The 26556-nt window shown below is 56.3% G+C and overlaps 1 protein-coding gene across 1 annotated transcript; it reads left to right on the forward strand.

The window, feature by feature from the left end:
• The first annotated feature begins 163 nt into the window (after nt 1-163).
• Nucleotides 164-26556, forward strand: LOC103127030 (zinc finger protein 345-like). Its single transcript, XM_060172471.1, has 3 exons — nt 164-270; nt 13422-13548; nt 23881-26556. The coding sequence occupies exons 1-3, from the start codon at nt 247-249 to the stop codon at nt 26157-26159; spliced, it is 2430 nt and encodes an 809-aa protein (XP_060028454.1). The 5' UTR covers nt 164-246; the 3' UTR covers nt 26160-26556.

The raw sequence follows: 26556 nt of genomic DNA on the forward strand, positions 1-26556 counted from the left end.
TGAGCGCAGCGGGGACGGCAGCAGCCACGTCCGCCGGCGGCCCGGACTACATTACCCAGAGGGCTGCGCGACAGGCAGCCAATCAGGAGCCGGGACGGCGGTTTCCGGCAGCGGGAGGCCACGGGCGGGACTTCCGGCCGCGTCGCCCGGACCCCCTGTGGGCTTCCCCGCGGTCGCGCGCCAGGTGGCGGCGTCGCTCCGGCCGGGCAGCAGCTGAGGAGACGCGGCCGAGCGGGGACCCGGGACATGGCGGCGCCGGGGGCAGCGCGGGTGAGGCGGCGAGCGGGGCGGCGCGGGGCGGGGACGGGAGGAGGGGACTGAGACCCAGCACTGACCCGTGAGGAGGGGACTGAGTACCCAGCACTGACCCGTGAGGAGGGGACTGAGACCCAGCACTGACCCGTGAGGAGGGGACTGAGTATCCAGCACTGACCGTGAGGAGGGGACTGAGTACCCAGCACTGACCCGTGAGGAGGGGACTGAGTACCCAGCACTGACCCGTGAGGAGGGGACTGAGTACCCAGCACTGACCCGTGAGGAGGGGACTGAGTATCCAGCACTGACCCGTGAGGAGGGGACTGAGTACCCAGCACTGACCGTGAGGAGGGGACTGAGTACCCAGCACTGACCCGTGAGGAGGGGACTGAGTATCCAGCACTGACCCCTGAGGAGGGGACTGAGACCCAGCACTGACCCGTGAGGAGAGACTGAGTACCCAGCACTGACCCGTGAGGAGGGGACTGAGTATCCAGCACTGACCCGTGAGGAGGGGACTGAGTACCCAGCACTGACCCGTGAGGAGGGGACTGAGTATCCAGCACTGACCCGTGAGGAGGGGACTGAGACCCAGCACTGACCCGTGAGGAGGGGACTGAGTATCCAGCACTGACCCGTGAGGAGGGGACTGAGACCCAGCACTGACCCGTGAGGAGGGGACTGAGTACCCAGCACTGACCCGTGAGGAGGGACTGAGTATCCAGCACTGACCCGTGAGGAGGGGACTGAGTACCCAGCACTGACCCGTGAGGAGGGGACTGAGACCCAGCACTGACCGTGAGGAGGGGACTGAGTATCCAGCACTGACCCGTGAGGAGGGGACTGAGTACCCAGCACTGACCCGTGAGGAGGGGACTGAGTACCCAGCACTGACCCGTGAGGAGGGGACTGAGATCCAGCACTGACCCGTGAAGAGGGGACTGAGATCCAGCACTGACCGTGAGGAGGGGACTGAGACCCAGCACTGACCCGTGAGGAGAGACTGAGTACCCAGCACTGACCGTGAGGAGGGGACTGAGTACCCAGCACTGACCCGTGAGGAGGGGACTGAGTATCCAGCACTGACCCGTGAGGAGGGGACTGAGTACCCAGCACTGACCCGTGAGGAGGGGACTGAGATCCAGCACTGACCCGTGAAGAGGGGACTGAGTACCCAGCACTGACCCGTGAGGAGGGGACTGAGATCCAGCACTGACCCGTGAGGAGGGGACTGAGTACCCAGCACTGACCCGTGAGGAGGGGACTGAGTACCCAGCACTGACACGTGAGGAGGGGACTGAGTCTCCAGCACTGACCCCTGAGGAGGGGACTGAGTACCCAGCACTGACCAGTGAGGAGGGGACTGAGTATCCAGCACTGACCGTGAGGAGGCGACTGAGTGCCCAGCACTGACCTGTCAGGAGGGGACTGAGATCCAGCACTGACCGGTGAGGAGGGGACTGAGTATCCAGCACTGACCCGTGAGGAGGGGACTGAGTACCCAGCACTGACCGTGAGGAGGGGACTGAGTACCCAGCACTGACCCGTGAGGAGGGACTGAGTACCCAGCACTGACTGTAAGGAGGGACTGAGTACCCAGCACTGACCCGTGAGGAGGGGACTGAGTATCCAGCACTGACCCGTGAGGAGGGGACTGAGTACCCAGCACTGACCCGTGAGGAGGGACTGAGTACCCAGCACTGACTGTGAGGAGGGGACTGAGTACCCAGCACTGACCCGTGAGGAGAGACTGAGTACCCAGCACTGACCGTGAGGAGGGGACTGAGTACCCAGCACTGACCCGTGAGGAGGGGACTGAGTATCCAGCACTGACCCGTGAGGAGGGGACTGAGTACCCAGCACTGACCCGTGAGGAGGGGACTGAGATCCAGCACTGACCCGTGAAGAGGGGACTGAGTACCCAGCACTGACCCGTGAGGAGGGGACTGAGATCCAGCACTGACCCGTGAGGAGGGGACTGAGTACCCAGCACTGACCCGTGAGGAGGGGACTGAGTACCCAGCACTGACCCGTGAGGAGGGGACTGAGTACCCAGCACTGACCCGTGAGGAGGGGACTGAGTACCCAGCACTGACCCGTGAGGAGGGGACTGAGTCTCCAGCACTGACCCCTGAGGAGGGGACTGAGTACCCAGCACTGACCCGTGAGGAGGGGACTGAGTATCCAGCACTGACCGTGAGGAGGCGACTGAGTGCCCAGCACTGACCTGTCAGGAGGGGACTGAGATCCAGCACTGACCGGTGAGGAGGGGGACTGAGTACCCAGCACTGACCCGTGAGGAGGGGACTGAGTACCCAGCACTGACCCCTGAGGAGGGGACTGAGACCCAGCACTGACCCGTGAGGAGGGGACTGAGACCCAGCACTGACCCGTGAGGAGGGGACTGAGTATCCAGCACTGACCGTGAGGAGGGGACTGAGTACCCAGCACTGACCCGTGAGGAGGGGACTGAGTACCCAGCACTGACCCGTGAGGAGGGGACTGAGTACCCAGCACTGACCCGTGAGGAGGGGACTGAGTATCCAGCACTGACCCGTGAGGAGGGGACTGAGTACCCAGCACTGACCGTGAGGAGGGGACTGAGTACCCAGCACTGACCCGTGAGGAGGGGACTGAGTATCCAGCACTGACCCCTGAGGAGGGGACTGAGACCCAGCACTGACCCGTGAGGAGAGACTGAGTACCCAGCACTGACCCGTGAGGAGGGGACTGAGTATCCAGCACTGACCCGTGAGGAGGGGACTGAGTACCCAGCACTGACCCGTGAGGAGGGGACTGAGTATCCAGCACTGACCCGTGAGGAGGGGACTGAGACCCAGCACTGACCCGTGAGGAGGGGACTGAGTATCCAGCACTGACCCGTGAGGAGGGGACTGAGACCCAGCACTGACCCGTGAGGAGGGGACTGAGTACCCAGCACTGACCCGTGAGGAGGGACTGAGTATCCAGCACTGACCCGTGAGGAGGGGACTGAGTACCCAGCACTGACCCGTGAGGAGGGGACTGAGACCCAGCACTGACCGTGAGGAGGGGACTGAGTATCCAGCACTGACCCGTGAGGAGGGGACTGAGTACCCAGCACTGACCCGTGAGGAGGGGACTGAGTACCCAGCACTGACCCGTGAGGAGGGGACTGAGATCCAGCACTGACCCGTGAAGAGGGGACTGAGATCCAGCACTGACCGTGAGGAGGGGACTGAGACCCAGCACTGACCCGTGAGGAGAGACTGAGTACCCAGCACTGACCGTGAGGAGGGGACTGAGTACCCAGCACTGACCCGTGAGGAGGGGACTGAGTATCCAGCACTGACCCGTGAGGAGGGGACTGAGTACCCAGCACTGACCCGTGAGGAGGGGACTGAGATCCAGCACTGACCCGTGAAGAGGGGACTGAGTACCCAGCACTGACCCGTGAGGAGGGGACTGAGATCCAGCACTGACCCGTGAGGAGGGGACTGAGTACCCAGCACTGACCCGTGAGGAGGGGACTGAGTACCCAGCACTGACACGTGAGGAGGGGACTGAGTCTCCAGCACTGACCCCTGAGGAGGGGACTGAGTACCCAGCACTGACCAGTGAGGAGGGGACTGAGTATCCAGCACTGACCGTGAGGAGGCGACTGAGTGCCCAGCACTGACCTGTCAGGAGGGGACTGAGATCCAGCACTGACCGGTGAGGAGGGGGACTGAGTACCCAGCACTGACCCGTGAGGAGGGGACTGAGTATCCAGCACTGACCCGTGAGGAGGGGACTGAGTACCCAGCACTGACCGTGAGGAGGGGACTGAGTACCCAGCACTGACCCGTGAGGAGGGACTGAGTACCCAGCACTGACTGTAAGGAGGGACTGAGTACCCAGCACTGACCCGTGAGGAGGGGACTGAGTATCCAGCACTGACCCGTGAGGAGGGGACTGAGTACCCAGCACTGACCCGTGAGGAGGGACTGAGTACCCAGCACTGACTGTGAGGAGGGGACTGAGTACCCAGCACTGACCCGTGAGGAGAGACTGAGTACCCAGCACTGACCGTGAGGAGGGGACTGAGTACCCAGCACTGACCCGTGAGGAGGGGACTGAGTATCCAGCACTGACCCGTGAGGAGGGGACTGAGTACCCAGCACTGACCCGTGAGGAGGGGACTGAGATCCAGCACTGACCCGTGAAGAGGGGACTGAGTACCCAGCACTGACCCGTGAGGAGGGGACTGAGATCCAGCACTGACCCGTGAGGAGGGGACTGAGTACCCAGCACTGACCCGTGAGGAGGGGACTGAGTACCCAGCACTGACCCGTGAGGAGGGGACTGAGTACCCAGCACTGACCCGTGAGGAGGGGACTGAGTACCCAGCACTGACCCGTGAGGAGGGGACTGAGTCTCCAGCACTGACCCCTGAGGAGGGGACTGAGTACCCAGCACTGACCCGTGAGGAGGGGACTGAGTATCCAGCACTGACCGTGAGGAGGCGACTGAGTGCCCAGCACTGACCTGTCAGGAGGGGACTGAGATCCAGCACTGACCGGTGAGGAGGGGGACTGAGTACCCAGCACTGACCCGTGAGGAGGGGACTGAGTATCCAGCACTGACCCGTGAGGAGGGGACTGAGTACCCAGCACTGACCGTGAGGAGGGGACTGAGTACCCAGCACTGACCCGTGAGGAGGGACTGAGTACCCAGCACTGACTGTGAGGAGGGACTGAGTACCCAGCACTGACCCGTGAGGAGGGGACTGAGTATCCAGCACTGACCCGTGAGGAGGGGACTGAGTACCCAGCACTGACCCGTGAGGAGGGACTGAGTACCCAGCACTGACCCGTGAGGAGGGGACTGAGTACCCAGCACTGACCCGTGAGGAGGGGACTGAGTACCCAGCACTGACCCGTGAGGAGGGGACTGAGACCCAGCACTGACCCGTGAGGAGGGGACTGAGTATCCAGCACTTACCCGTGAGGAGGGGACTGAGACCCAGCACTGACCCGTGAGGAGAGACTGAGTACCCAGCACTGACCGTGAGGAGGGGACTGAGACCCAGCACTGACCTGTGAGGAGGGGACTGAGACCCAGCACTGACCCGTGAGGAGGGGACTGAGTATCCAGCACTGACCGTGAGGAGGGGACTGAGTACCCAGCACTGACCCGTGAGGAGGGGACTGAGTCTCCAGCACTGACCCGTGAGGAGGGACTGAGTACCCAGCACTGACCCGTGAGGAGGGGACTGAGATCCAGCACTGACCCGTGAGGAGGGGACTGAGATCCAGCACTGACCCGTGAGGAGGGGACTGAGTATCCAGCACTGACCCGTGAGGAGGGGACTGAGTATCCAGCACTGACCCGTGAGGAGGGGACTGAGTACCCAGCACTGACCGTGAGGAGGGGACTGAGTACCCAGCACTGACCCGTGAGGAGGGGACTGAGACCCAGCACTGACCCGTGAGGAGGGGACTGAGTATCCAGCACTGACCCGTGAGGTGGGGACTGAGTACCCAGCACTGACCGTGAGGAGGGGACTGAGTACCCAGCACTGACCCGTGAGGAGGGGACTGAGTACCCAGCACTGACCCGTGAGGAGGGGACTGAGTACCCAGCACTGACCCGTGAGGAGGGGACTGAGTATCCAGCACTGACCCGTGAGGAGGGGACTGAGTACCCAGCACTGACCGTGAGGAGGGGACTGAGTACCCAGCACTGACCCGTGAGGAGGGGACTGAGTACCCAGCACTGACCCGTGAGGAGGGGACTGAGTATCCAGCACTGACCCGTGAGGAGGGGACTGAGACCCAGCACTGACCGTGAGGAGGGGACTGAGTACCCAGCACTGACCCGTGAGGAGGGGACTGAGTCTCCAGCACTGACCCGTGAGGAGGGGACTGAGATCCAGCACTGACCGTGAGGAGGGGACTGAGATCCAGCACTGACCCGTGAGGAGGGGACTGAGTATCCAGCACTGACCCGTGAGGAGGGGACTGAGACCCAGCACTGACCGTGAGGAGGGGACTGAGTACCCAGCACTGACCCGTGAGGAGGGGACTGAGTCTCCAGCACTGACCCGTGAGGAGGGACTGAGACCCAGCACTGACCCGTGAGGAGGGGACTGAGTCTCCAGCACTGACCCGTGAGGAGGGACTGAGACCCAGCACTGACCCGTGAGGAGGGGACTGAGTATCCAGCACTTACCCGTGAGGAGGGGACTGAGACCCAGCACTGACCCGTGAGGAGAGACTGAGTACCCAGCACTGACCGTGAGGAGGGGACTGAGTACCCAGCACTGACCCGTGAGGAGGGGACTGAGTCTCCAGCACTGACCCGTGAGGAGGGACTGAGTACCCAGCACTGACCCGTGAGGAGGGGACTGAGTCTCCAGCACTGACCCGTGAGGAGGGACTGAGACCCAGCACTGACCCGTGAGGAGGGGACTGAGTATCCAGCACTTACCCGTGAGGAGGGGACTGAGACCCAGCACTGACCCGTGAGGAGGGGACTGAGTACCCAGCACTGACCGTGAGGAGGGGACTGAGACCCAGCACTGACCCATGAGGAGGGGACTGAGTACCCAGCACTGACCCGTGAGGAGGGGACTGAGTATCCAGCACTGACCCGTGAGAAGAGGACTGAGTATCCAGCACTGACCGTGAGAAGGGGACTGAGTACCCAGCACTGACCCGTGAGGAGGGGACTGAGTACCCAGCACTGACCCGTGAGGAGGGGACTGAGTACCCAGCACTGACCCGTGAGAAGAGGACTGAGTATCCAGCACTGACCGTGAGAAGGGGACTGAGTACCCAGCACTGACCCGTGAGGAGGGGACTGAGACCCAGCACTGACCCGTGAGGAGGGGACTGAGTACCCAGCACTGACCCGTGAGGAGGGGACTGAGTACCCAGCACTGACCCGTGAGGAGGGGACTGAGATCCAGCACTGACCCGTGAGGAGGGGACTGAGATCCAGCACTGACCCGTGAGGAGTGGACTGAGTACCCAGCACTGACCCGTGAGGAGGGGACTGAGATCCAGCACTGACCCGTGAGGAGAGACTGAGTACCCAGCACTGACCCGTGAGGAGAGACTGAGTACCCGGCACTGACCGTGAGAAGGGGACTGAGTACCCAGCACTGACCCGTGAGGAGGGGACTGAGACCCAGCACTGACCCATGAGGAGGGGACTGAGTACCCAGCACTGACCCGTGAGGAGGGGACTGAGACCCAGCACTGACCCGTGAGGAGGGGACTGAGTACCCAGCACTGACCGTGAGGAGGGGACTGAGTACCCAGCACTGACCCGTGAGGAGGGGACTGAGTATCCAGCACTGACCCGTGAGGAGGGGACTGAGTATCCAGCACTGACCCGTGAGGAGGGGACTGAGTATCCAGCACTGACCCGTGAGGAGGGGACTGAGATCCAGCACTGACCCGTGAGGAGGGACTGAGTACCCAGCACTGACCCGTGAGGAGGGACTGAGACCCAGCACTGACCCGTGAGGAGGGGACTGAGTATCCAGCACTGACCCGTGAGGAGGGGACTGAGTACCCAGCACTGACCGTGAGGAGGGGACTGAGATCCAGCACTGACCCGTGAGGAGTGACTGAGTATCCAGCACTGACCCGTGAGGAGTGACTGAGTACCCAGCACTGACCCGTGAGGAGGGGACTGAGTACCCAGCACTGACCCGTGAGGAGGGGACTGAGTACCCAGCACTGACCCGTGAGGAGGGGACTGAGTACCCAGCACTGACCCGTGAGGAGGGACTGAGTATCCAGCACTGACCCGTGAGGAGGGGACTGAGTACCCAGCACTGACCCGTGAGGAGGGGACTGAGTATCCAGCACTGACCGTGAGGAGGGGACTGAGATCCAGCACTGACCCGTGAGGAGGGGACTGAGTACCCAGCACTGACCCGTGAGGAGGGACTGAGTACCCAGCACTGACCCGTGAGGAGGGGACTGAGTATCCAGCACTGACCGTGAGGAGGGGACTGAGATCCAGCACTGACCCGTGAGGAGGGGACTGAGTACCCAGCACTGACCCGTGAGGAGGGGACTGAGTACCCAGCACTGACCCGTGAGGAGGGACTGAGTATCCAGCACTGACCCGTGAGGAGGGGACTGAGTACCCAGCACTGACCCGTGAGGAGGGGACTGAGTACCCAGCACTGACCCGTGAGGAGGGGACTGAGTATCCAGCACTGACCGTGAGGAGGGGACTGAGTATCCAGCACTGACCCGTGAGGAGGGGACTGAGATCCAGCACTGACCGTGAGGAGGGGACTGAGTATCCAGCACTGACCCGTGAGGAGGGGACTGAGATCCAGCACTGACCGTGAGGAGGGGACTGAGTACCCAGCACTGACCCGTGAGGAGGGGACTGAGTACCCAGCACTGACCCGTGAGGAGGGGACTGAGTACCCAGCACTGACCCGTGAGGAGGGGACTAAGATCCGGCATTGACCCGTGAGGAGGGGACTGAGCACCCAGCACTGACCCGTGAGGAGGGGACTGAGTCTCCAGCACTGACCCGTGAGGAGGGGACTGAGTACCCAGCACTGACCGTGAGGAGGGGACTGAGTACCCAGCACTGACCGTGAGGAGGGGACTGAGACCCAGCACTGACTCGTGAGGAGGGACTGAGTACCCAGCACTGACCCGTGAGGAGGGGACTGAGTACCCAGCACTGACCCGTGAGGAGGGGACTGAGTACCCAGCACTGACCCGTGAGGAGGGGACTGAGACCCAGCACTGACCCGTGAGGAGGGACTGAGTACCCAGCACTGACTGTGAGGAGGGGACTGAGTACCCAGCACTGACCCGTGAGGAGGGGACTGAGTACCCAGCACTGACCCGTGAGGAGGGGACTGAGACCCAGCACTGACCCGTGAGGAGGGACTGAGTACCCAGCACTGACCGTGAGGAGGGGACTGAGTACCCAGCACTGACCCGTGAGGAGGGGACTGAGTACCCAGCACTGACCCGTGAGGAGGGGACTGAGTACCCAGCACTGACCCGTGAGGAGGGGACTGAGATCCAGCACTGACCGTGAGGAGGGGACTGAGTATCCAGCACTGACCCGTGAGGAGGGGACTGAGTACCCAGCACTGGCCCGTGAGGAGGGGACTGAGTACCCAGCACTGACCCGTGAGGAGGGGACTGAGTACCCAGCACTGACCGTGAGGAGGGGACTGAGTACCCAGCACTGACCCGTGAGGAGGGGACTGAGTACCCAGCACTGACCCGTGAGGAGGGACTGAGTACCCAGCACTGACTGTGAGGAGGGGACTGAGTACCCAGCACTGACCCGTGAGGAGGGGACTGAGTACCCAGCACTGACCCGTGAGGAGGGGGCTGAGTACCCAGCACTGACCCGTGAGGAGGAGACTGAGTACCCAGCACTGACCCGTGAGGAGGGGACTGAGATCCAGCACTGACCCGTGAGGAGGGGACTGAGATCCAGCACTGACCGTGAGGAAGGGACTGAGTACCCAGCACTGACCCGTGAGGAGGGGACTGAGATCCAGCACTGACCGTGAGGAAGGGACTGAGTACCCAGCACTGACCGTGAGGAGGGGACTGAGATCCAGCAGTGACCCGTGAGGAGGGGACTGAGTATCCAGCACTGACCGTGAGGAGGGGACAGAGTACCCAGCACTGACCCGTGAGGAGGGGACTGAGTACCCAGCACTGACCCGTGAGGAGGGGACTGAGTATCCAGCACTGACCCGTGAGGAGGGGACTGAGATCCAGCACTGACCCGTGAAGAGGGGACTGAGTACCCAGCACTGACCCGTGAGGAGGGGACTGAGATCCAGCACTGACCCGTGAGGAGGGGACTGAGTACCCAGCACTGACCCGTGAGGAGGGGACTGAGTACCCAGCACTGACACGTGAGGAGGGGACTGAGTCTCCAGCACTGACCCCTGAGGAGGGGACTGAGTACCCAGCACTGACCCGTGAGGAGGGGACTGAGTCTCCAGCACTGACCGTGAGGAGGCGACTGAGTGCCCAGCACTGACCCGTCAGGAGGGGACTGAGATCCAGCACTGACCGGTGAGGAGGGGGACTGAGTACCCAGCACTGACCCGTGAGGAGGGGACTGAGTACCCAGCACTGACCCGTGATGAGGGGACTGAGATCCAGCACTGACCGTGAGGAGGGGTCTGAGTACCCAGCACTGACCCGTGAGGAGAGACTGAGTACCCAGCACTGACCCGTGAGGAGGGGACTGAGTATCCAGCACTGACCCGTGAGGAGGGGACTGAGTACCCAGCACTGACCGTGAGGAGGGGACTGAGTATCCAGCACTGACCCGTGAGGAGGGGACTGAGACCCAGCACTGACCCGTGAGGAGGGGACTGAGTATCCAGCACTGACCCGTGAGGAGGGGACTGAGACCCAGCACTGACCCGTGAGGAGGGGACTGAGTATCCAGCACTGACCCGTGAGGAGGGGACTGAGTACCCAGCACTGACCCGTGAGGAGGGGACTGAGACCCAGCACTGACCCGTGAGGAGGGGACTGAGTATCCAGCACTGACCCGTGAGGAGGGGACTGAGTATCCAGCACTGACCCGTGAGGAGGGGACTGAGTATCTAGCAGTGACCCGTGAGTAGGGGACTGAGATCCAGCACTGACCCGTGAGGAGGGGACCGAGATCCAGCACTGACACACTAGGGAGGGAGGGACTGAGGGTCCAGCACTGACACACTAGGGAGGGAGGGACTGAGGGTCCAGCACTGACACACTAGGGAGGGAGGGACTGAGGGTCCAGCACTGACACACTAGGGATGGAGGGACTGAGGGTCCAGCACTGACACACTAGGGATGGAGGGACTGAGGGTCCAGCACTGACACACTAGGGAGGGAGGGACTGAGGGTCCAGCACTGACACACTAGGGAGGGAGGGACTGAGGGTCCAGCACTGACACACTAGGGAGGGAGGGACTGAGGGTCCAGCACTGACACACTAGGGAGGGAGGGACTGAGGGTCCAGCACTGACACACTAGGGAGGGAGGGACTGAGGGTCCAGCACTGACACACTAGGGAGGGAGACACTGAGGGTCCAGCACTGACACACTAGGGAGGGAGGGACTGAGGGTCCAGCACTGACACACTAGGGAGGGAGGGACTGAGGGTCCAGCACTGACACACTAGGGAGGGAGGGACTGAGGGTCCAGCACTGACACACTAGGGAGGGAGGGACTGAGGGTCCAGCACTGACACACTAGGGAGGGACTGAGGGTCCAGCACTGACACACTAGGGAGGGACGGACTGAGGGTCCAGCACTGACATACTAGGGAGGGACTGAGGGTCCAGCACTGACACACTAGGGAGGGAGGGACTGAGGGTCCAGCACTGACACACTAGGGAGGGACGGACTGAGGGTCCAGCACTGACATACTAGGGAGGGACTGAGGGTCCAGCACTGACACACTAGGAAGGGACTGAGGGTCCAGCACTGACCCAGTGAGGGAGGGAGATACTCAGGGTTTGTCTCACAGCTGTGGAAGGACTGTGGTTCGTGGGTGTTGGCCATGTCACTGCTCAGCTTTGGGTGTGGCAGCATCAACTCTGTCTCGACTGCAACCTGAGGGCTTGTGGCTCGGCTCCTGTGCTGTCCACTTAGCTTCCAGGCGTCCGTCTGCCTTCTGAGGCCTCAGCCCAGGGCCATGGGCAGAACCTGCCGGAGGGGTAACACCTGCCGGAGGTCTAACACCCGCTGGAGGTCTAACACCTGCCGGTGGGTAACACCTGCTGGAGGGGTAACACCTGCTGGAGGTCTAACACCTGCCGGAGGTCTAACACCTGCCGGAGGGGTAACACCTGCCAGAGGTCTAACACCTGCTGGAGGTCTAACACCTGCTGGAGGGGTAACACCTGCTGGAGGGGTAACACCTGTTGGAGGGGTAACACCGGCTGGAGGGGTAACACCTGCTGGAGGTCTAACACCTGCCAGAGGGGTAACACCTGCTGGAGGGGTAACAACTGCTGGAGGGGTAACACTTGCCGGAGGTCTAACACCTGCCGGAGGGGTAACACCTGCTGGAGGTCTAACACCTGCTGGAGGTCTAACACCTGCTGGAGGGGTAACACCTGCTGGAGGGGTAACACCTGTTGGAGGGGTAACACCTGCTGGAGGGGTAACACCTGCCGGAGGTCTAACACCTGCCAGAGGGGTAACACCTGCTGGAGGGGTAACAACTGCTGGAGGGGTAACACTTGCCGGAGGTCTAACACCTGCTGGAGGGGTAACACCTGCTGGAGGTCTAACACCTGCCTGAAGGGTAACACCTGTTGGAGGGGTAACACCTGCTGGAGGGGTAACACCTTCTAGAGGGGCAGCACCTGCTGAGGGGTAACACCTGCCGGAGGGGTAACACCTGCCGGAGGTCTAACACCTGCTGGAGGGGTAACACCTGCCGGAGGGGTAACACCTGCTGGAGGTCTAACACCTGCCGGAGGTCTAACACCTGCCGGAGGGGTAACACCTGCTGGAGGGGTAACACCTGCCGGAAGGGTAACACCTGCCGGAGGTCTAACACCTGCCGGAGGGGTAACACCTGCTGGAGGTCTAACACCTGCCGGAGGGGTAACACCTGCTGGAGGGGTAACACCTGCTGGAGGTCTAACACCTGCCGGAGGTCTAACACCTGCCGGAGGGGTAACACCTGCTGGAGGGGTAACACCTGCTGGAGGTCTAACACCTGCCGGAGGTCTAACACCTGCCGGAGGGGTAACACCTGCTGGAGGGGTAACACCTGCTGGAGGTCTAACACCTGCCAGAGGTCTAACACCTGCTGGAGGGGCAACACCTGCCGGATATGTAACACCTGTTGGAGGGGTAACACCTGCTGGAGGGGTAACACCTTCTAGAGGGGCAGCACCTGCTGAGGGGTAACACCTGCTGGAGGTCTAACACCTGCTGGAGGGGTAACACCTGCCGGAGGGGTAACACCTGCTGGAGGGGTAACACCTGCCGGAGGTCTAACACCTGCTGGAGGTCTAACACTGCCGGAGGGGCAACACCTGCCGGATATGTAACACCTGTGGATGGGTAATTCCACCAGCCCAGGCTGCCGCCACCCGGCTCCATGTGTCCACCAGCTGGGTTTGCAGGCCGTGGCTGAGGGAGCTTCAGTCTCGTGTCTCCGTGTCCCCACAGGCCGGGGTGCTGTTCCGCGACGTTGCTGTGTGCTTCTCGTGGGAGGAGTGGCGCCTTCTTGATGAGTCCCAGAGAAAGCTGTACCGCGACGTGATGCTGGAGAACTTTGAGCTGCTGTCGTCCCTGGGTGAGGGCCTCACTCTCCTTGGCGCCACACGGGCCCTGCTCCCCTCGGCTGCCGCCCTCATCAGGGCATCGCAGGCCCCAGTGTCTTGGGGGGGAGCAAGGGTGTTTGTGAGAGAGTCAGCTCCAGGCTGACTTACAGGGAGAGAGGGAGAGGAGGAGCGGGAGGGAGGGGGAGAGAGAGGGAGAGGGGAAGGGAGAGAGGGAGAGGAGAGGAGGGAGGGGAGAGAGAGGGAGGAGGGGGAGGGAGGAGAGGGAGGGAGGGGGAGAGAGATGAGAGGGGAAGGGAGAGAGGGAGAGGAGAGGAGGGAGGGGGAGGGAGGGGGAGAGAAGTGGAAGCACCAAAGCTTCCTGCACTTCTCAAGTGGCTGGGGTTGAACCCGGTCATGACAAGACTCTCCACACTCTCCAGAGCCGTTTGCTGTCCTTTTTGACATGGCTGTTTGCACAACTGATTTTTTTCTTTTTTCTTCATTTCTCTATTTTTGTTACTGGATAGAGAGAGGGAGAAATCAAGAAGGAAAGGGGCACGGCCGGGAAAGACAGACAGACACCTGCGGCCCTGCTTCACCACTTGCTAAGCTTTCCTCCTTGCAGGTAGGATCCAGGGGCTTGAACCCCGGTCCTTGTGCCCTGTGATGTGAGCACTTAACCAGGAGCGCCGCCGCCTGCCCCCACTGATTTTATTTTAAACCTAATTTGATAGGGCGGAGGAAAAGTGAAGGGAAAGGCGGATGAAGAGGGAGCAGAGCAAGAGAGGCCTGCGGCCCTGCTTCACCACTTGGAAAGCTTTCCCTTTGCAGCTGGGGGCTGAAGGCTTGAGCCTGGGTCCTTGCACACGGGGGCTTGTGAATTTAACCAGGTGCGTCTCCACCCCCCCCCCCCCCCCCCCCCCCCCCGTTTATCTCTTACCCGAGCAACGCTGAGCTCTGGCTGATGGTGTTGCTGGGGATTGAACCTGGGACATCGGAGCCTCAAGCATGAGGGTCTTTTTCACAGCCATCATGCTGTCTCCCCAGCCCTTCACTGACTTGAGTTTAAACGAGCGAGACTGAGTCCAGAGTCCCGCTCGGCTCTGGCTGATGGTGGTGCTGGCGACTGGACTCGGGACTGGGGAGCCTCGGGCAGAAAGACCCCTGGGCTGTCTCCCCGCTCCCGGCCCGGAGCTTCACCTCCAGCTTCCCTTGTGCCCGAGTGAGGCTCTGGCTCTCTCGCTCTGTGAACACTGAGAAGCCTCGGGGGGAATAGGTGTTATGCCGTCAGCAGTGGGACGGTGACGCAGGTGTCTCTCCTCTGTCCCTGTCTGTCTGTCTCTTAGCCTGAACCAAAAGAAAATGGCCACCAGGAGCGGTAGAGTCCTGTGGGCACCGGGCCCAGCAATAACCTTGGCGGCAAGTAAATAAACAAAGGTGAAAAGCAAGTGGCTGTGGTCCGGGAGGTGGCGCAGTGGATAAAGCCTTGGACTCTCAACCATGAGGTCCTGAGTTTGATCCCCGGCAGCACACGTCCCAGAGCGATGTCTGGTTCTTTCTCTCCTATCTTTCTCATGAACAAATAAATAAATTCTTTGAAACAACAACAACAACAAAATAACAGGTAGTTAAATACAGATGCGCAAGTTACTGTAGGGCGGCCTGGTGGGAAGGGCATTCGCCTCTGGAGACGACCCCCTGGTTTAAGCCCCGGAGTGACGCCCTTGCTCTGTGTCTCTCCCCGTTTGTGCGGAGAGGTAAGTGAGCCCTTAGAAAGCGCACCCGTGCTCTCGGCTTTCTTCGCGTTTGCCTGGGGTTTAGTCTGGGCCGCCGGGGCTCAGGCCTGAGCGTGTGTGGCGTGAACCGCTGTGCTTCCTCCCTGACCCTTTTTAGCCGCTGCCACCGCCGTTTCCCCAAACCCCGGCTTCCGGCTTCCGGCGTCTGTTTTGTCTCCGGATTCACCGGAACGGCCCCTTCCTCAGTCTCGCCGCCTCCCGGTACCGGCCACGTGTGACCAGCTCCCTTGGCGTGATGTGCCTTTCTCCCGGGGTGTGGGTGGCAGCTTGCTGCTTTCCGTCCGTCCTTCCTTCCGTCCTTCCTCCCTCCCCCCCCCCCATGGCTGTCACCAGCGCTCCGAATCTGCTTGCTTTCACCTCCTCAGCAGACTGAGAACTTTAGGCAGGAAAAGGGGCGGGGCAGACAGCATCATGGTTCTGCTGAGAGACTCTCATGCCTGAGGCTCCAAAGTCCGGGTTCAATCCCCCCTCCCCCTGCACCATCATAGGCCAGAGCCGAGCAGGACTCTGCTTATAAAAAAGAAGGTGGGAGAGAGGTCGAGAGGGGACAGAGAAGGACAGAGGCGGCTCTGCGGTGGTGGTCAGGGCCTTGAACTGGGCTGCTTAAGCACACTTGTTCCTGCTTCGCCGTCATCTCTTTGAAAAAGATTTTGTTTATTCATGAAGAAGACAGAGAGATCATCACTCTGGTACATGTGCTGGGGGGGTGGTTTTGAACCCAGGACCTCACGCTCGAGAGTCCAGTGTTTTATCCACTATACCCACTCCCAAGACCACACATGGTATTTTTTTTTTTTTTTTTTTACCAGATCCCTGCTCAGCCCTGGCTTATGGTGGTGTGGGGCATTGAACCTGGGACCTTGTAGCCTCAGGCATGAAAGTCTCTTCGTAGAACCATTATGCTGTCTGCACCCACCCACCTCCTTTTTTTGTCATCTCCAGGGCTTCACTGGTCTAGGATAACTCCCCCCACGCCCCATAGAGACAAGAGACCACAGCACTGAAACTTCCTTCAGTGCAGTAGGGGCCTAACTCTCTCTCTTTCTCTCTCTCTCTTTTTTTTAATATTTACTTCCTTTTTGTTGCCCTTGTTTTTGTTGTTGCAGTTATTGTTATTATTGTCATCATTGTTAGGACAGAGAGAAATGGAGAGAGGAGGGGCAGACAGAGAGGGGGAGAGAAAGACAGACACCTGCAGACCTGCTTCACCGCCTGGGAAGCGACCTCCCTGCAGGTGGGGAGCCGGGGGCTCGAACCGGGATCCTGACGCCGGTCCTTGTGTTTCGTGCCACATGTGCTTAACCCGCTGCGCTACCGCCTGACTCCCTTTTAAAAATATTTCTATTTATTTATTTATTATTGGATAGAGACAGCCAGGGAAGGGGGAGAGAGACAGACACCTGCAGCTCTGCTTCACCACTTGTGAAGTTTTCCGCCTGCAGGTGGGGACGAGGGGCTTGAACCCAGGTCCTTGTGCCCTGTAATCTGAGCGCTTAACCAGGTGCGCCACCGCCTGGCCCCCTTACACGCATGTCAAAGCAGCACACTGCCCAAGTGAGCCACAGCCTCTAGCCTCTTTCCCTTTTTTAGTTTTCCTCTTTTTTTTGTTTGTTTGTTATCTTCAATTTATTGGATAGAGACGGCCAGGAATCGAGAGGGGAGAGGGAGATGGGGAGGAAGAGAGACAGACAGACGCCTGCATCCCTTCTCCAACACTCACAAAGCTTTCCACCTGCAGGTGGGGACCGGGGGCTTGAACCTGGGTTCCTGTGCACTGTGACATGTGTGCCGCCACCTGGCCCTTGTTTTTCTTTTTTCTTTCTTCCCAGAGCGCTGCTCAGATCTGATCTGCGACGGTGCTGGAGATTGAACCTGGTCACCTTCCTTTATTTATTTATTTATTCATTCATTTTCCCTTTTGTTGCCTTGTTGTTTTATTGTTGTTGTAGCTATTATTGTTATTGATGTCATTGTTGTTGGACAGGACAGAGAGAAATGGAGAGAGGAGGGGAAGACAGAGAGGGGGAGAGAAAGACAGACACCAGCAGACCTGCTTCACCGCCTGGGAAGCGACTCCCCTGCAGGTGGGGAGCCGGGGAATCAAACCGGGATCCTCATGCCACTGGTCCTTGTGCTTTGCGTCACCTGCGCTTAACCCGCTGTGGTATCCCTGACTCCCCCCCTTTTTTTAACAGCTATTTTTCTCTTCTCATTCCCTCTTTTTCTTTTTTTTCTTGATTTCTCTTTCTTGACATACTAGGGCTTCATGCACGTGTGATTTACCTCCCCTGGGCTGATCCTTTACGGAGGGAGAGAGTGGGGCCGCCACTCGAGAGCTGTCCTTGGGGCTCGAGGAGCTCCCATGTGGCGCCAGGACTCACATCTGGGCTGCCCTTGTGGCAGGGCCTGTACCCTGCGTGCTCAGCTAGCCCTTGGGCCCAGAATTTCTTTCCTTGTTTCTTTGGTGATGTAGGGCACTGGACCTGGGACTGTAGAACCATTACGCTATTTTAACGTGGGAGGGAGAAGGAGTGAGCGAGAACTAGAACTTCACTCCAGTGCTTGTGACTTCGGGGACGGAACCCAGTACCTCACATTCTCGAGCCCGACACTCTAGCCTCTGTGCCGTTTCCCAGGACACCAGACTATTTCTTCCTGTGTCCATCACGTTTTGTTTTATCAGTTCATTCATCTCCTGACGCTTACCTTGTTTGTGTATCTTGACTTATGTTAATAGTCAGTTGTCCCGTCCCGCGGGACCTTCAACGTGGGTTAACCTGGGAGAGGGAGTGAGGACAAGGAAAGAAGGGAGAGGGAAGGGGACACGACACGCCAGAGAAATGAGACTCGTCAGGATTCTGATCAAGTCTGTTTATCAGCACCAAAGGTGCTGTTTTTAAGGCCGGGCAAGGGGGCAGTTAGCAGTCGGGGACTGTTGATGGAAGTGGTGTGTTGCCATGGTGATCAGCCCTTACCTGGAAGGTCCTGGGTGATTCATGGGGAAGTGGAGTTGGGAGACAGAAACTTATCTTTTGAGCAAGGCCAGCTGTGAACAAAGACTAAGGAGTAGAGAAGCAGGAAATTATCTTTTAAGCAAGGCCTTCTGTGAACAGAGACTGTGGCCGTGCCAATAGCAACCTTGAGGGCACATGTGGCTCCCCACAGTCAGTAGTGACTTTTCCCCCTTTTTGTTGCCCTTGTTGTTTATCGTTGTTATTGTTTTATTATTGTTTTTGATACCATTGTTGTTGGATAGGACAGAGAGAAATGGAGAGAGGAGGGGAAGATAGGTGGAGAGAAAGACACCTTCAGACCTGCTTCACTGCCTGTGAAGCGACTTCCCTGCAGGTGGGGAGCCGGGGGCTCGAACCGGTATCCTTATACCGGTCCTTGTGCTTTGCGCCATGTGCGCTTAACCCACTTGTGTTACCGCCAGGCCCCGACTTTTTTTTTATATAAAATGGAAACACTGAGAAGACCATAGGATGAGAGGGGTACAACTCCACACAGTTCCCACCTCCAGAACTCCGTATCCCCTCCCCTCCCCTGATAGCTCTCCTATTCTCTATCCCTCTGGGAGCATGGACCCAGGGTCACTGTGGGATGCAGAAGGTGGAAGGTCTGGCTTCTGTCATTGCTTCCCCGCTGAACATGGGCATTGACAGGTGGATCCATACTCCCAGCCTGCCTCTCTCTTTCCCTAGTGGGGCAGGGCTCTGGGGAAGCGGGGCTCCAGGACACACGGGTGGGGTCGTCTGCCCAGGGAAGTCCGGTTGGCATCATGGTAGCATCTGGAGCCTGGTGGCTGGAAAAGGAGTTAACATATAGAGCCATGGATGTTTCTTAGAGGAAAAGACTTTATTTCCATGGCTGTATACTTGTGCGTGCCTTACATACGTGTGAGTTGGACCGGAGCACTGCTTAGCCCAGGGGACTGGTCAGGCCTGGGCCTCCTCCCATGTCAGTCCTTTGGGCTACCACGGACTCCCTCCCTGGTTCTAGTGCCATTTTGCTGTTGTCTCCAGGACTTTATGGGCTGAGAAAGGGAAAAAAAACACAGCACCAAAACATCTGCACTGAAGCTGGGGCTTCGTGCAGCATAGAGCAGGGCACGCCCATTACCTTGTAGGCACTGTGGCTATTCACAGCTTGCTTTGTTTTTAGTGCAGCGGGAGGTGCTGAACCCGGGACCTCATGTGTGTGTGACACCACTGCTGAGTAGGCCTCCTTGCTCCAGTTTTTCTCCTTCCTTCCTTCCTTCCTTCCTTCCTTCCTTCTTTTTTTCTTTTTTTTTTTTTGTTTTGTTATTACTGAGGCCTCACCATGCAGAGCTGAGTTTATTCCCCCATATAGAAATCAAGAGGGCCTGGGCGGGGGCAGATAGCATGATGGTTATGCAAACTAACTATCAAGCCTGAGGCTCCGAAGTCCCAGGTTCAATCCCTCACACCACCATCAGCCAGAGATGACCAGTGCTCTGGTAAAAAAAAGAAAAAGGTGAAAGGAAGGAAGGAAGAAGAAAGAAAATGAGAGGGCGAGTGCCCGCGTCACAGTGAGCAAGGACCCTGGTTGGCGCCCCCAGTCCCCACGTACAGGGGAAAGCTTTGCAAGTGGAAAAGCAGCACTGCTTCTCTCTTGCTCTGTCTCCCCTTCCCTCGTAATTTCTGGCTTTCACTATCCAATAATGAATAAACTTAAAGAAAACAAGACAAGACGAGAGAGATCACAGCACCAGCACTGTGTTCACTGCCCTGGGCGCTGGGCTGGGACACAAAGTAGGCCAACTCTCCAGATGAGCTGTGTGCCTTGCAGAGAGTGGACACAGCACAGCACCACCTCACCGTCTGTGCTGCTGGTGCTCGAGCGCAGGGTCCTGCGTAGGGCAGTCGCGTGCTCTGCTGGGTGAACTGTGTCCTGACCTCTAAAATATTCTGGTTTGGTAGGTTCCCCCCCCCCCCCTGTGATTTGAATCTCTTTTCTATTCCTGCAGGTTTCTGCTGAGCAACCCATTGATATCCTGGATTGGGTTCTCTTGCATTAGAACAGTTTTTAATTTTTCTTTTTTAAAATATTTATTCCTTTAAAAAATTTTTTTATATTCCCTTTTGTTGCCCTTGTTGTTTTATTGTTGTAGTTATTGTTGTTATTGATGTCGTTGTTAGATAGGACAGAGAGAAATGGAGAGAAGAGGGGGAGACGGGGAAAGAAAGACAGACACCTGCAGACCTGCTTCACCGCCTGTGAAGCGACCCCCCCTGCAGGTGAGGAGCCGGGGGCTCAAACCGGGATCCCCAAGCCAGTCCTTGCGCTTGGCACCACCTGTGCTTAACCCACTGCACTACCGCTCAACTCCCCAGTTTGAATTTTTCTTTGTAATTGCTTTTGACAGCTTCACTGTTCAGTATCTCCGTGCCATCTCTGGTTTGAATTTGTATGGAGACTTGGGGTTTTTTATTCTATAAATTTGAAAAGTTTTTACCATTGTACCTTTTATTTTGTTTTTGGTATCCAGATCTTTGAGTCTTCACAATTGCACTGCTTTGGGCAGACTTTTCTAATTTCACACAGAGAGACGGACAGGGAGAGTGAGAGATGGGGGAGAGATACTATAGCACTATACTATTGTGTATGTTTATTGTTTGTGTCTCGGGCTTCACTGCTCCAAGCTGACTTTTCCATATATCTATATCTATCTATATGTATATATCATAGATGTATATCTATATCTATATATATCTACATCATAGATATATATACATACATACATATATACATATATATATATATGAAGAGGGCGAGGGAGACATTACAGTGGTTCTGCAAAGAGACTCTCCTGCCTGAGCCTCTGAGGTCCCGGGTTCAGTTCCCTGCAACGCCATCAGCCAGAGCTGAGCAGCACTGACGTTTGCTCCAGAACAGTAGGGACAAAGCTTGAGCCTGGCAGAGCGGACACCCTCCCAGCTAGGCTGACCCACTGTTGCTCCCTTAGGTAAGGTGTGTGTGTGTGTGTGTGTGTGTGTGTGTGTGTGTGTGTGTGTGTGTGTGTGTGTTGCTGTCACTGGGGCTTCACGGCTCCAAACTGACTTTCGGAGAGAGAGAGAGAGACATCATAGCACTGAAACTTCTTCCAGTGTGGTAGTGGCTGGTGTGGAACCTGGGTCATAGATGTGACACAACAGCCGGCCGTTCCCACCACGAGAGCTCTGTGTCCCCATTCTTTGTATTGGAGACTGTAGTGGTTCTCCCAAGGTCACAGTTAGGGATTGGCTTTTTTTTTTTCTTTTTTAAGATTTTATTTATTAATAAGAAAGAGGAGGAAAGAGAAAGAGCCAGACATCACTAGACATGTGCTGCCAGGGATTGAACTCAGGACCTCATGCTTGAGAGTCCCGTGCTTTCTGCACCTAGCCACTTCCCAGACCACTTGACTGTTTCTATAACTAAATCTGTATTTACATATATTCTTGCCCATTTTTCGTATGGTTCTTGCAGGCCTCTTTTGTTTAAGCACGTTCCCCTTTATCCTGTAGTGCTCTCTCATGTGAGACAGAGAAGTCCGAGCAGCAGTCAGCACATGCACATGATGCTCTTGGAGTTGAAATGGGCACTTTAGACATGCAGGTTCTGCACCCCATCTGTGGAGCTGTTTCTTCCATGCCTTGTGTTTTCACTAAGATTTCTGTGTCTTTGTTGAACAACTTGTTTGTTGTGTATTGTATTTTGTTGATTTGTCTTTTTTTTAATTTCAATTTTAATTTTTATTTATTGGATAGAGACAGCCAGAACTTGAGAGGAAGGGGGAGATAGAGAGGGAGAGAGACAGAGAGACACCTGCATCCCTGCTTCACAGATCGTGAAGCTTCCACCTGCAGCTGGGGACCAGGGGCTTGAACCTGGGTCCTTTTGCACCCTAATGTGTGCACTCAACAAGGTGTATGCTACCACCCTGGACCCCGTCTATGTTTTCTTATATGCCAACAAACTCAGGAGAATCACTTTGAATTTTGTATGTGGCAGCTTATCTCATTTAACTCCATTTGGGATTGGATTTTCTTCCTCCCCAGATCCCTGCTCACCTCTGGTGTATGTTAGTGCTGGGGATTGAACCTGGGACCTTTGGTCCCTATACATGAAAGTCTTTTTGCATAGCCATTATGCTGTCTCTCCAATCCTGGGATTAGTTTCTGATAAATGTTTCCTTTTAAAAATTATTTATTGATTGATGAGAGAAAGAACCAGAGCATCACTCTGGTACAGGTGATGCCTGAGTTGAACTCAGAACCCCATACTTGTGAGTTCAGAGCCTCATCCACTGCACCACCTGCCAGGTTTCCTTTCCTTCTTAATAACTGGGGACTCACACATGCATGATCCCACTGCTCTAGACTGCCTCCTTCCCTCCTCTCCTTCCTTCTCACTAGTTTTTCCAGCAAGGCTTTTCTTTTTAATAGTTTTTGTGTTTTTTAAAAAAAAATTTTTTAGAGATTTTTATTTATTAATGAGAAAGATAGGAGGAAAGAAAGAGCCAGAAGTTACTCTGGTCCATGTGCTAATGGGGATTGAACTCAGGACCTCACGCTTGAGAGTCCACTGTGCTACCTCCCGGACCATGATAATTTTTAAAGACTTAATTGTTTATTTATGTGATAGAGAGCAAACGAGGTACAGGTGGTGCTGGGGATTCTGCTGGAGGCACTAGTGCTTTATCCACTGAGCCACTTCTTGGGCCACCCTGCCAATGATTTGTGTGGGGACTTTGCATCTGCACAGTTCTACCACTCCAGTGAACTTTTTTTTTTTAATGAGTTCTTTTTTTTTTTTTTTTAATATTTATTTTATTTTATTTATTCCCTTTTGTTGCCCTTGCTGTTTTTCTTGTTGTAGTTCTTATTGTTGTTGTCGTTGTTGGATAGGACAGAGAGAAATGGAGAGAGGAGGGGAAGACAGAGAGGAGGAGAGAAAGACAGACACCTGCAGACCTGCTTCACCGCCTGGGAAGCGACTCCCCTGCAGGTGGGGAGCCGGAGCTCGAACCGGGATCCTTACGCAGGTCCTTACGCTTTGTGCCACCTGCGCTTAACCCGCTGCGCTACAGCCCGACTCCCAACTTTTTTTTTTCTTTAAGACAGAGGATGAGAGACAGAGAAGGAGAGATACTACAGTGCTGCTCCACCACTTATGAAGCTTCCCCTTAACATGGTACTCAGATGTGTGGCAGGTAGCTCGAGCCTGGGTCATTGCATACGGTAAGGTGTGTACTCTACCAGGTGAGCCATGTTTTAGTCCGGGCCACTTTTTCACTGCAAAGAGAGGCAGAGGAACAGAGAAAGAGGGAGAGGCACCACAGCAGCAGAGCTTCCTCCAGTGCCATAGTATTTCCCGTGTTAGTACTAGGACTCCAAACTATTCTCTGTGCACTATAAGTCTTGTACCTTCCCCAGTAGTTCAGATCTCTGGCCCTTCTTTCCTAGATGTAGCGGCTAAACATTTGTGGTGTACTGTAAAGGCCTGTCCTTTACAATCGAGATAGGATCTCACCACCATTTTTTTTTTTGTGTGTGTGTTCAGGTTGCTGCTTTGGAGTAGAGAATGTGGAGATCCCCTTGGAACAGAGCCTCTCTCTAAACGTGTTACAAAGCAGCACTTCCCAACCAGCTTTATCGTCCCTGGAGACTCACCCCTGTCGACACTGTGGCCCAGTCTTGAGAGACATTTTCCACTTGCCTGAGCACCAGGGACTGGAAGACAGTCAGAAAGGGTTGAGATGTGGTGCATGTGCAGAGCAGTTTTATGTCAGTGTAAACTCGAATCAGCCCCAGGAACAAGAGGAAGCTCTCAGAAACAATGTGGGCACATCCCGGATCGTTAAAAGCCGCGAGGAGACCGGGAAGGACTTTGTAGTCAGTTTGGAACATCTGCAGCAGCAGGCCACTTACCTCAGGGAGAGGCCAGACAAAACCACGCAGTGCAGAGCAGCTTTGCAAAGCAGCAGAGATCTCTACAACTGGGGAGAATGGGAGGAAGTACTTGGCCCCAAGGACACACTTGTCCAGAATCAGGGTGGCCACACCGGAGGACAGGATCTTGATGGCAATGAATGTGATAAGACACTCAGCTGCCAGTCCTCACTTCTTACACACCAGGGAGTCCGTTCTGGAGAAAGCATGGATGTCTCTGGCGAGCATGCTAAATCCTGTAGGCAAAGCTCGACCTTGAATGAACATGAGCATTTTCATACTGGGCAGAGGCAGGACATTTGCAGCAGATGTGGGAAGTGCTTGAGCCAGAATTCCATGCTCGGTTATCCCCAGACATGGCAAGAAGGAGAAGCCACCTGTGAGTGCAGTGAGTGTGCAGAATCTCTGGCCTGCAGCTCAACACTCACTCAGCACAAGGAAGTTCAGATTGGAGAAAGACCTTACAAGTGTGACTGTGGGAAGTCTTTCACCTCCATCTATAGCCTCAGCTGCCATCAGAGAGTTCACACAGGGGAAAGGCCTTATGAGTGCAGCGAGTGTGGGAAGTCCTTTACCTTTAGCTCCAACCTGCGCTACCATCTGAAAGTTCACACGGGAGACAGGCCTTACGAGTGCAGCGAGTGTGGGAAGTCCTTCATTACTCGTGCTGCTCTCTTTTACCATCAGAGAGTTCACACTGGAGAGAGGCCTTATCAGTGTAGTGAGTGTGGGAAGTCCTTCAACAAGATGTCAACTCTCATTCAGCACCTGAGAGTCCACACGGGAGAAAAGCCTTACATTTGCAGCCAGTGCGGGAAGTCTTTCACCTCCAATTCCAGCCTCCGTTACCACCACAGAGCTCACACGGGAGAAAGGCCTTACGAGTGCAGGGAGTGTGGGAAGTCTTTCACCTCGAATTCTGGGCTCCGTTACCATCACAGAGCTCACGTAGGCGAGAGGCCTTTTGAGTGCAGGGACTGTGAGAAATCCTTTTCCTCTAGTTCCAGCCTCCGTCTACATCAGCGAGTCCACAGAGGAGATCGACCTTATGAGTGTAGTGAGTGCGGGAAGTCCTTTACCTCTAACTCCCAACTGCTTGGTCATCAGAGAGTTCACACTGGAGAGAGGCCTTACGAGTGCAGCCAGTGCGGGAAATCTTTCACGTCCAATTCCAGCCTCCGTTACCACCACAGAGCTCACACGGGAGAAAGGCCTTACAAGTGCAAGGAGTGTGGGAAGTCTTTCACCTCTAACTCTGGGCTCCGTTACCATCACAGAGCTCACACAGGAGAGAGGCCTTATGAGTGCAGGGACTGTGGGAAACATTTTTCTTCTAGTTCCAGCCTCCATCTCCACCAGAGAATTCATAGAGGAGATCGACCTTATGGATGTGAGGAGTGTGGGAAGACTTTTACCTCTAACTCACAACTGCTAGGCCATCGGCGAGTTCACACTGGAGAGAGGCCTTACGAGTGCAGTGAGTGTGGGAAAACCTTCAGCCAAAAATATTACCTCTCAACTCACCAGAGAATTCACAACAGAGAAAAACCTTATGACTGTAGTGAGTGTGGAAAGTCTTTTTCTTATATTTCCAGCGTTGTCTACCATCAGAGAGTCCACACAGGAGAAAGGCCTTATGAGTGCAGTGAGTGTGGGAAATGTTTTACCTCTAGTTCTCACCTCAGCTGTCACCTGAGAGTCCACACGGGAGAAAGGCCTTACGAGTGCAGTGAATGTGGGAAATGCTTTGCCTCCAGCTCCCAGCTGCTTTGTCATCAGAGACTGCACACTGGAGAACGGCCTTTTGTGTGCAGTGAATGTGGAAAATCTTTCCTCACCAGCTCTAAACTCCACTATCATCAGAGAACTCATACTGGAGAAAGTCCGTAAGAGTCTGTATGACAGAAGAGGAGTGGTGTGCTGACAGATGACAACTTAGTTTTTCCCTGTCTGTATTTGTCTATATTGCTGCTCAGCAGGGGATGTGGACCTTTCAGGTTCTCGTATGACTCCTGGATGCTGAGCGTGTTTTTAGAGTTTCAGCAAGGACCCTGAGGAGGGGATATGAGAACCCTAAGTGCTTTGGAGAGCAGCATGAATTTTTTCCCCTTATTAAAAGGAGCTATCACAGGATATCCCAAGGCTCTTTTAAAAAGAAAAGATGAAGGAAAAGAAAAAAGAAAAAAACAGCTGTTACTTGGTTCCACAATTCACTGGGTTGGGATCAGTGATATAAAGCTATAGGTTGTACCTCTATTACCTTACAACTTTGTAAATCAATATTAAA

This window comes from Erinaceus europaeus, chromosome 2 (assembly GCF_950295315.1).
Source record: "Erinaceus europaeus chromosome 2, mEriEur2.1, whole genome shotgun sequence".
Taxonomy (NCBI): domain Eukaryota; kingdom Metazoa; phylum Chordata; class Mammalia; order Eulipotyphla; family Erinaceidae; genus Erinaceus; species Erinaceus europaeus.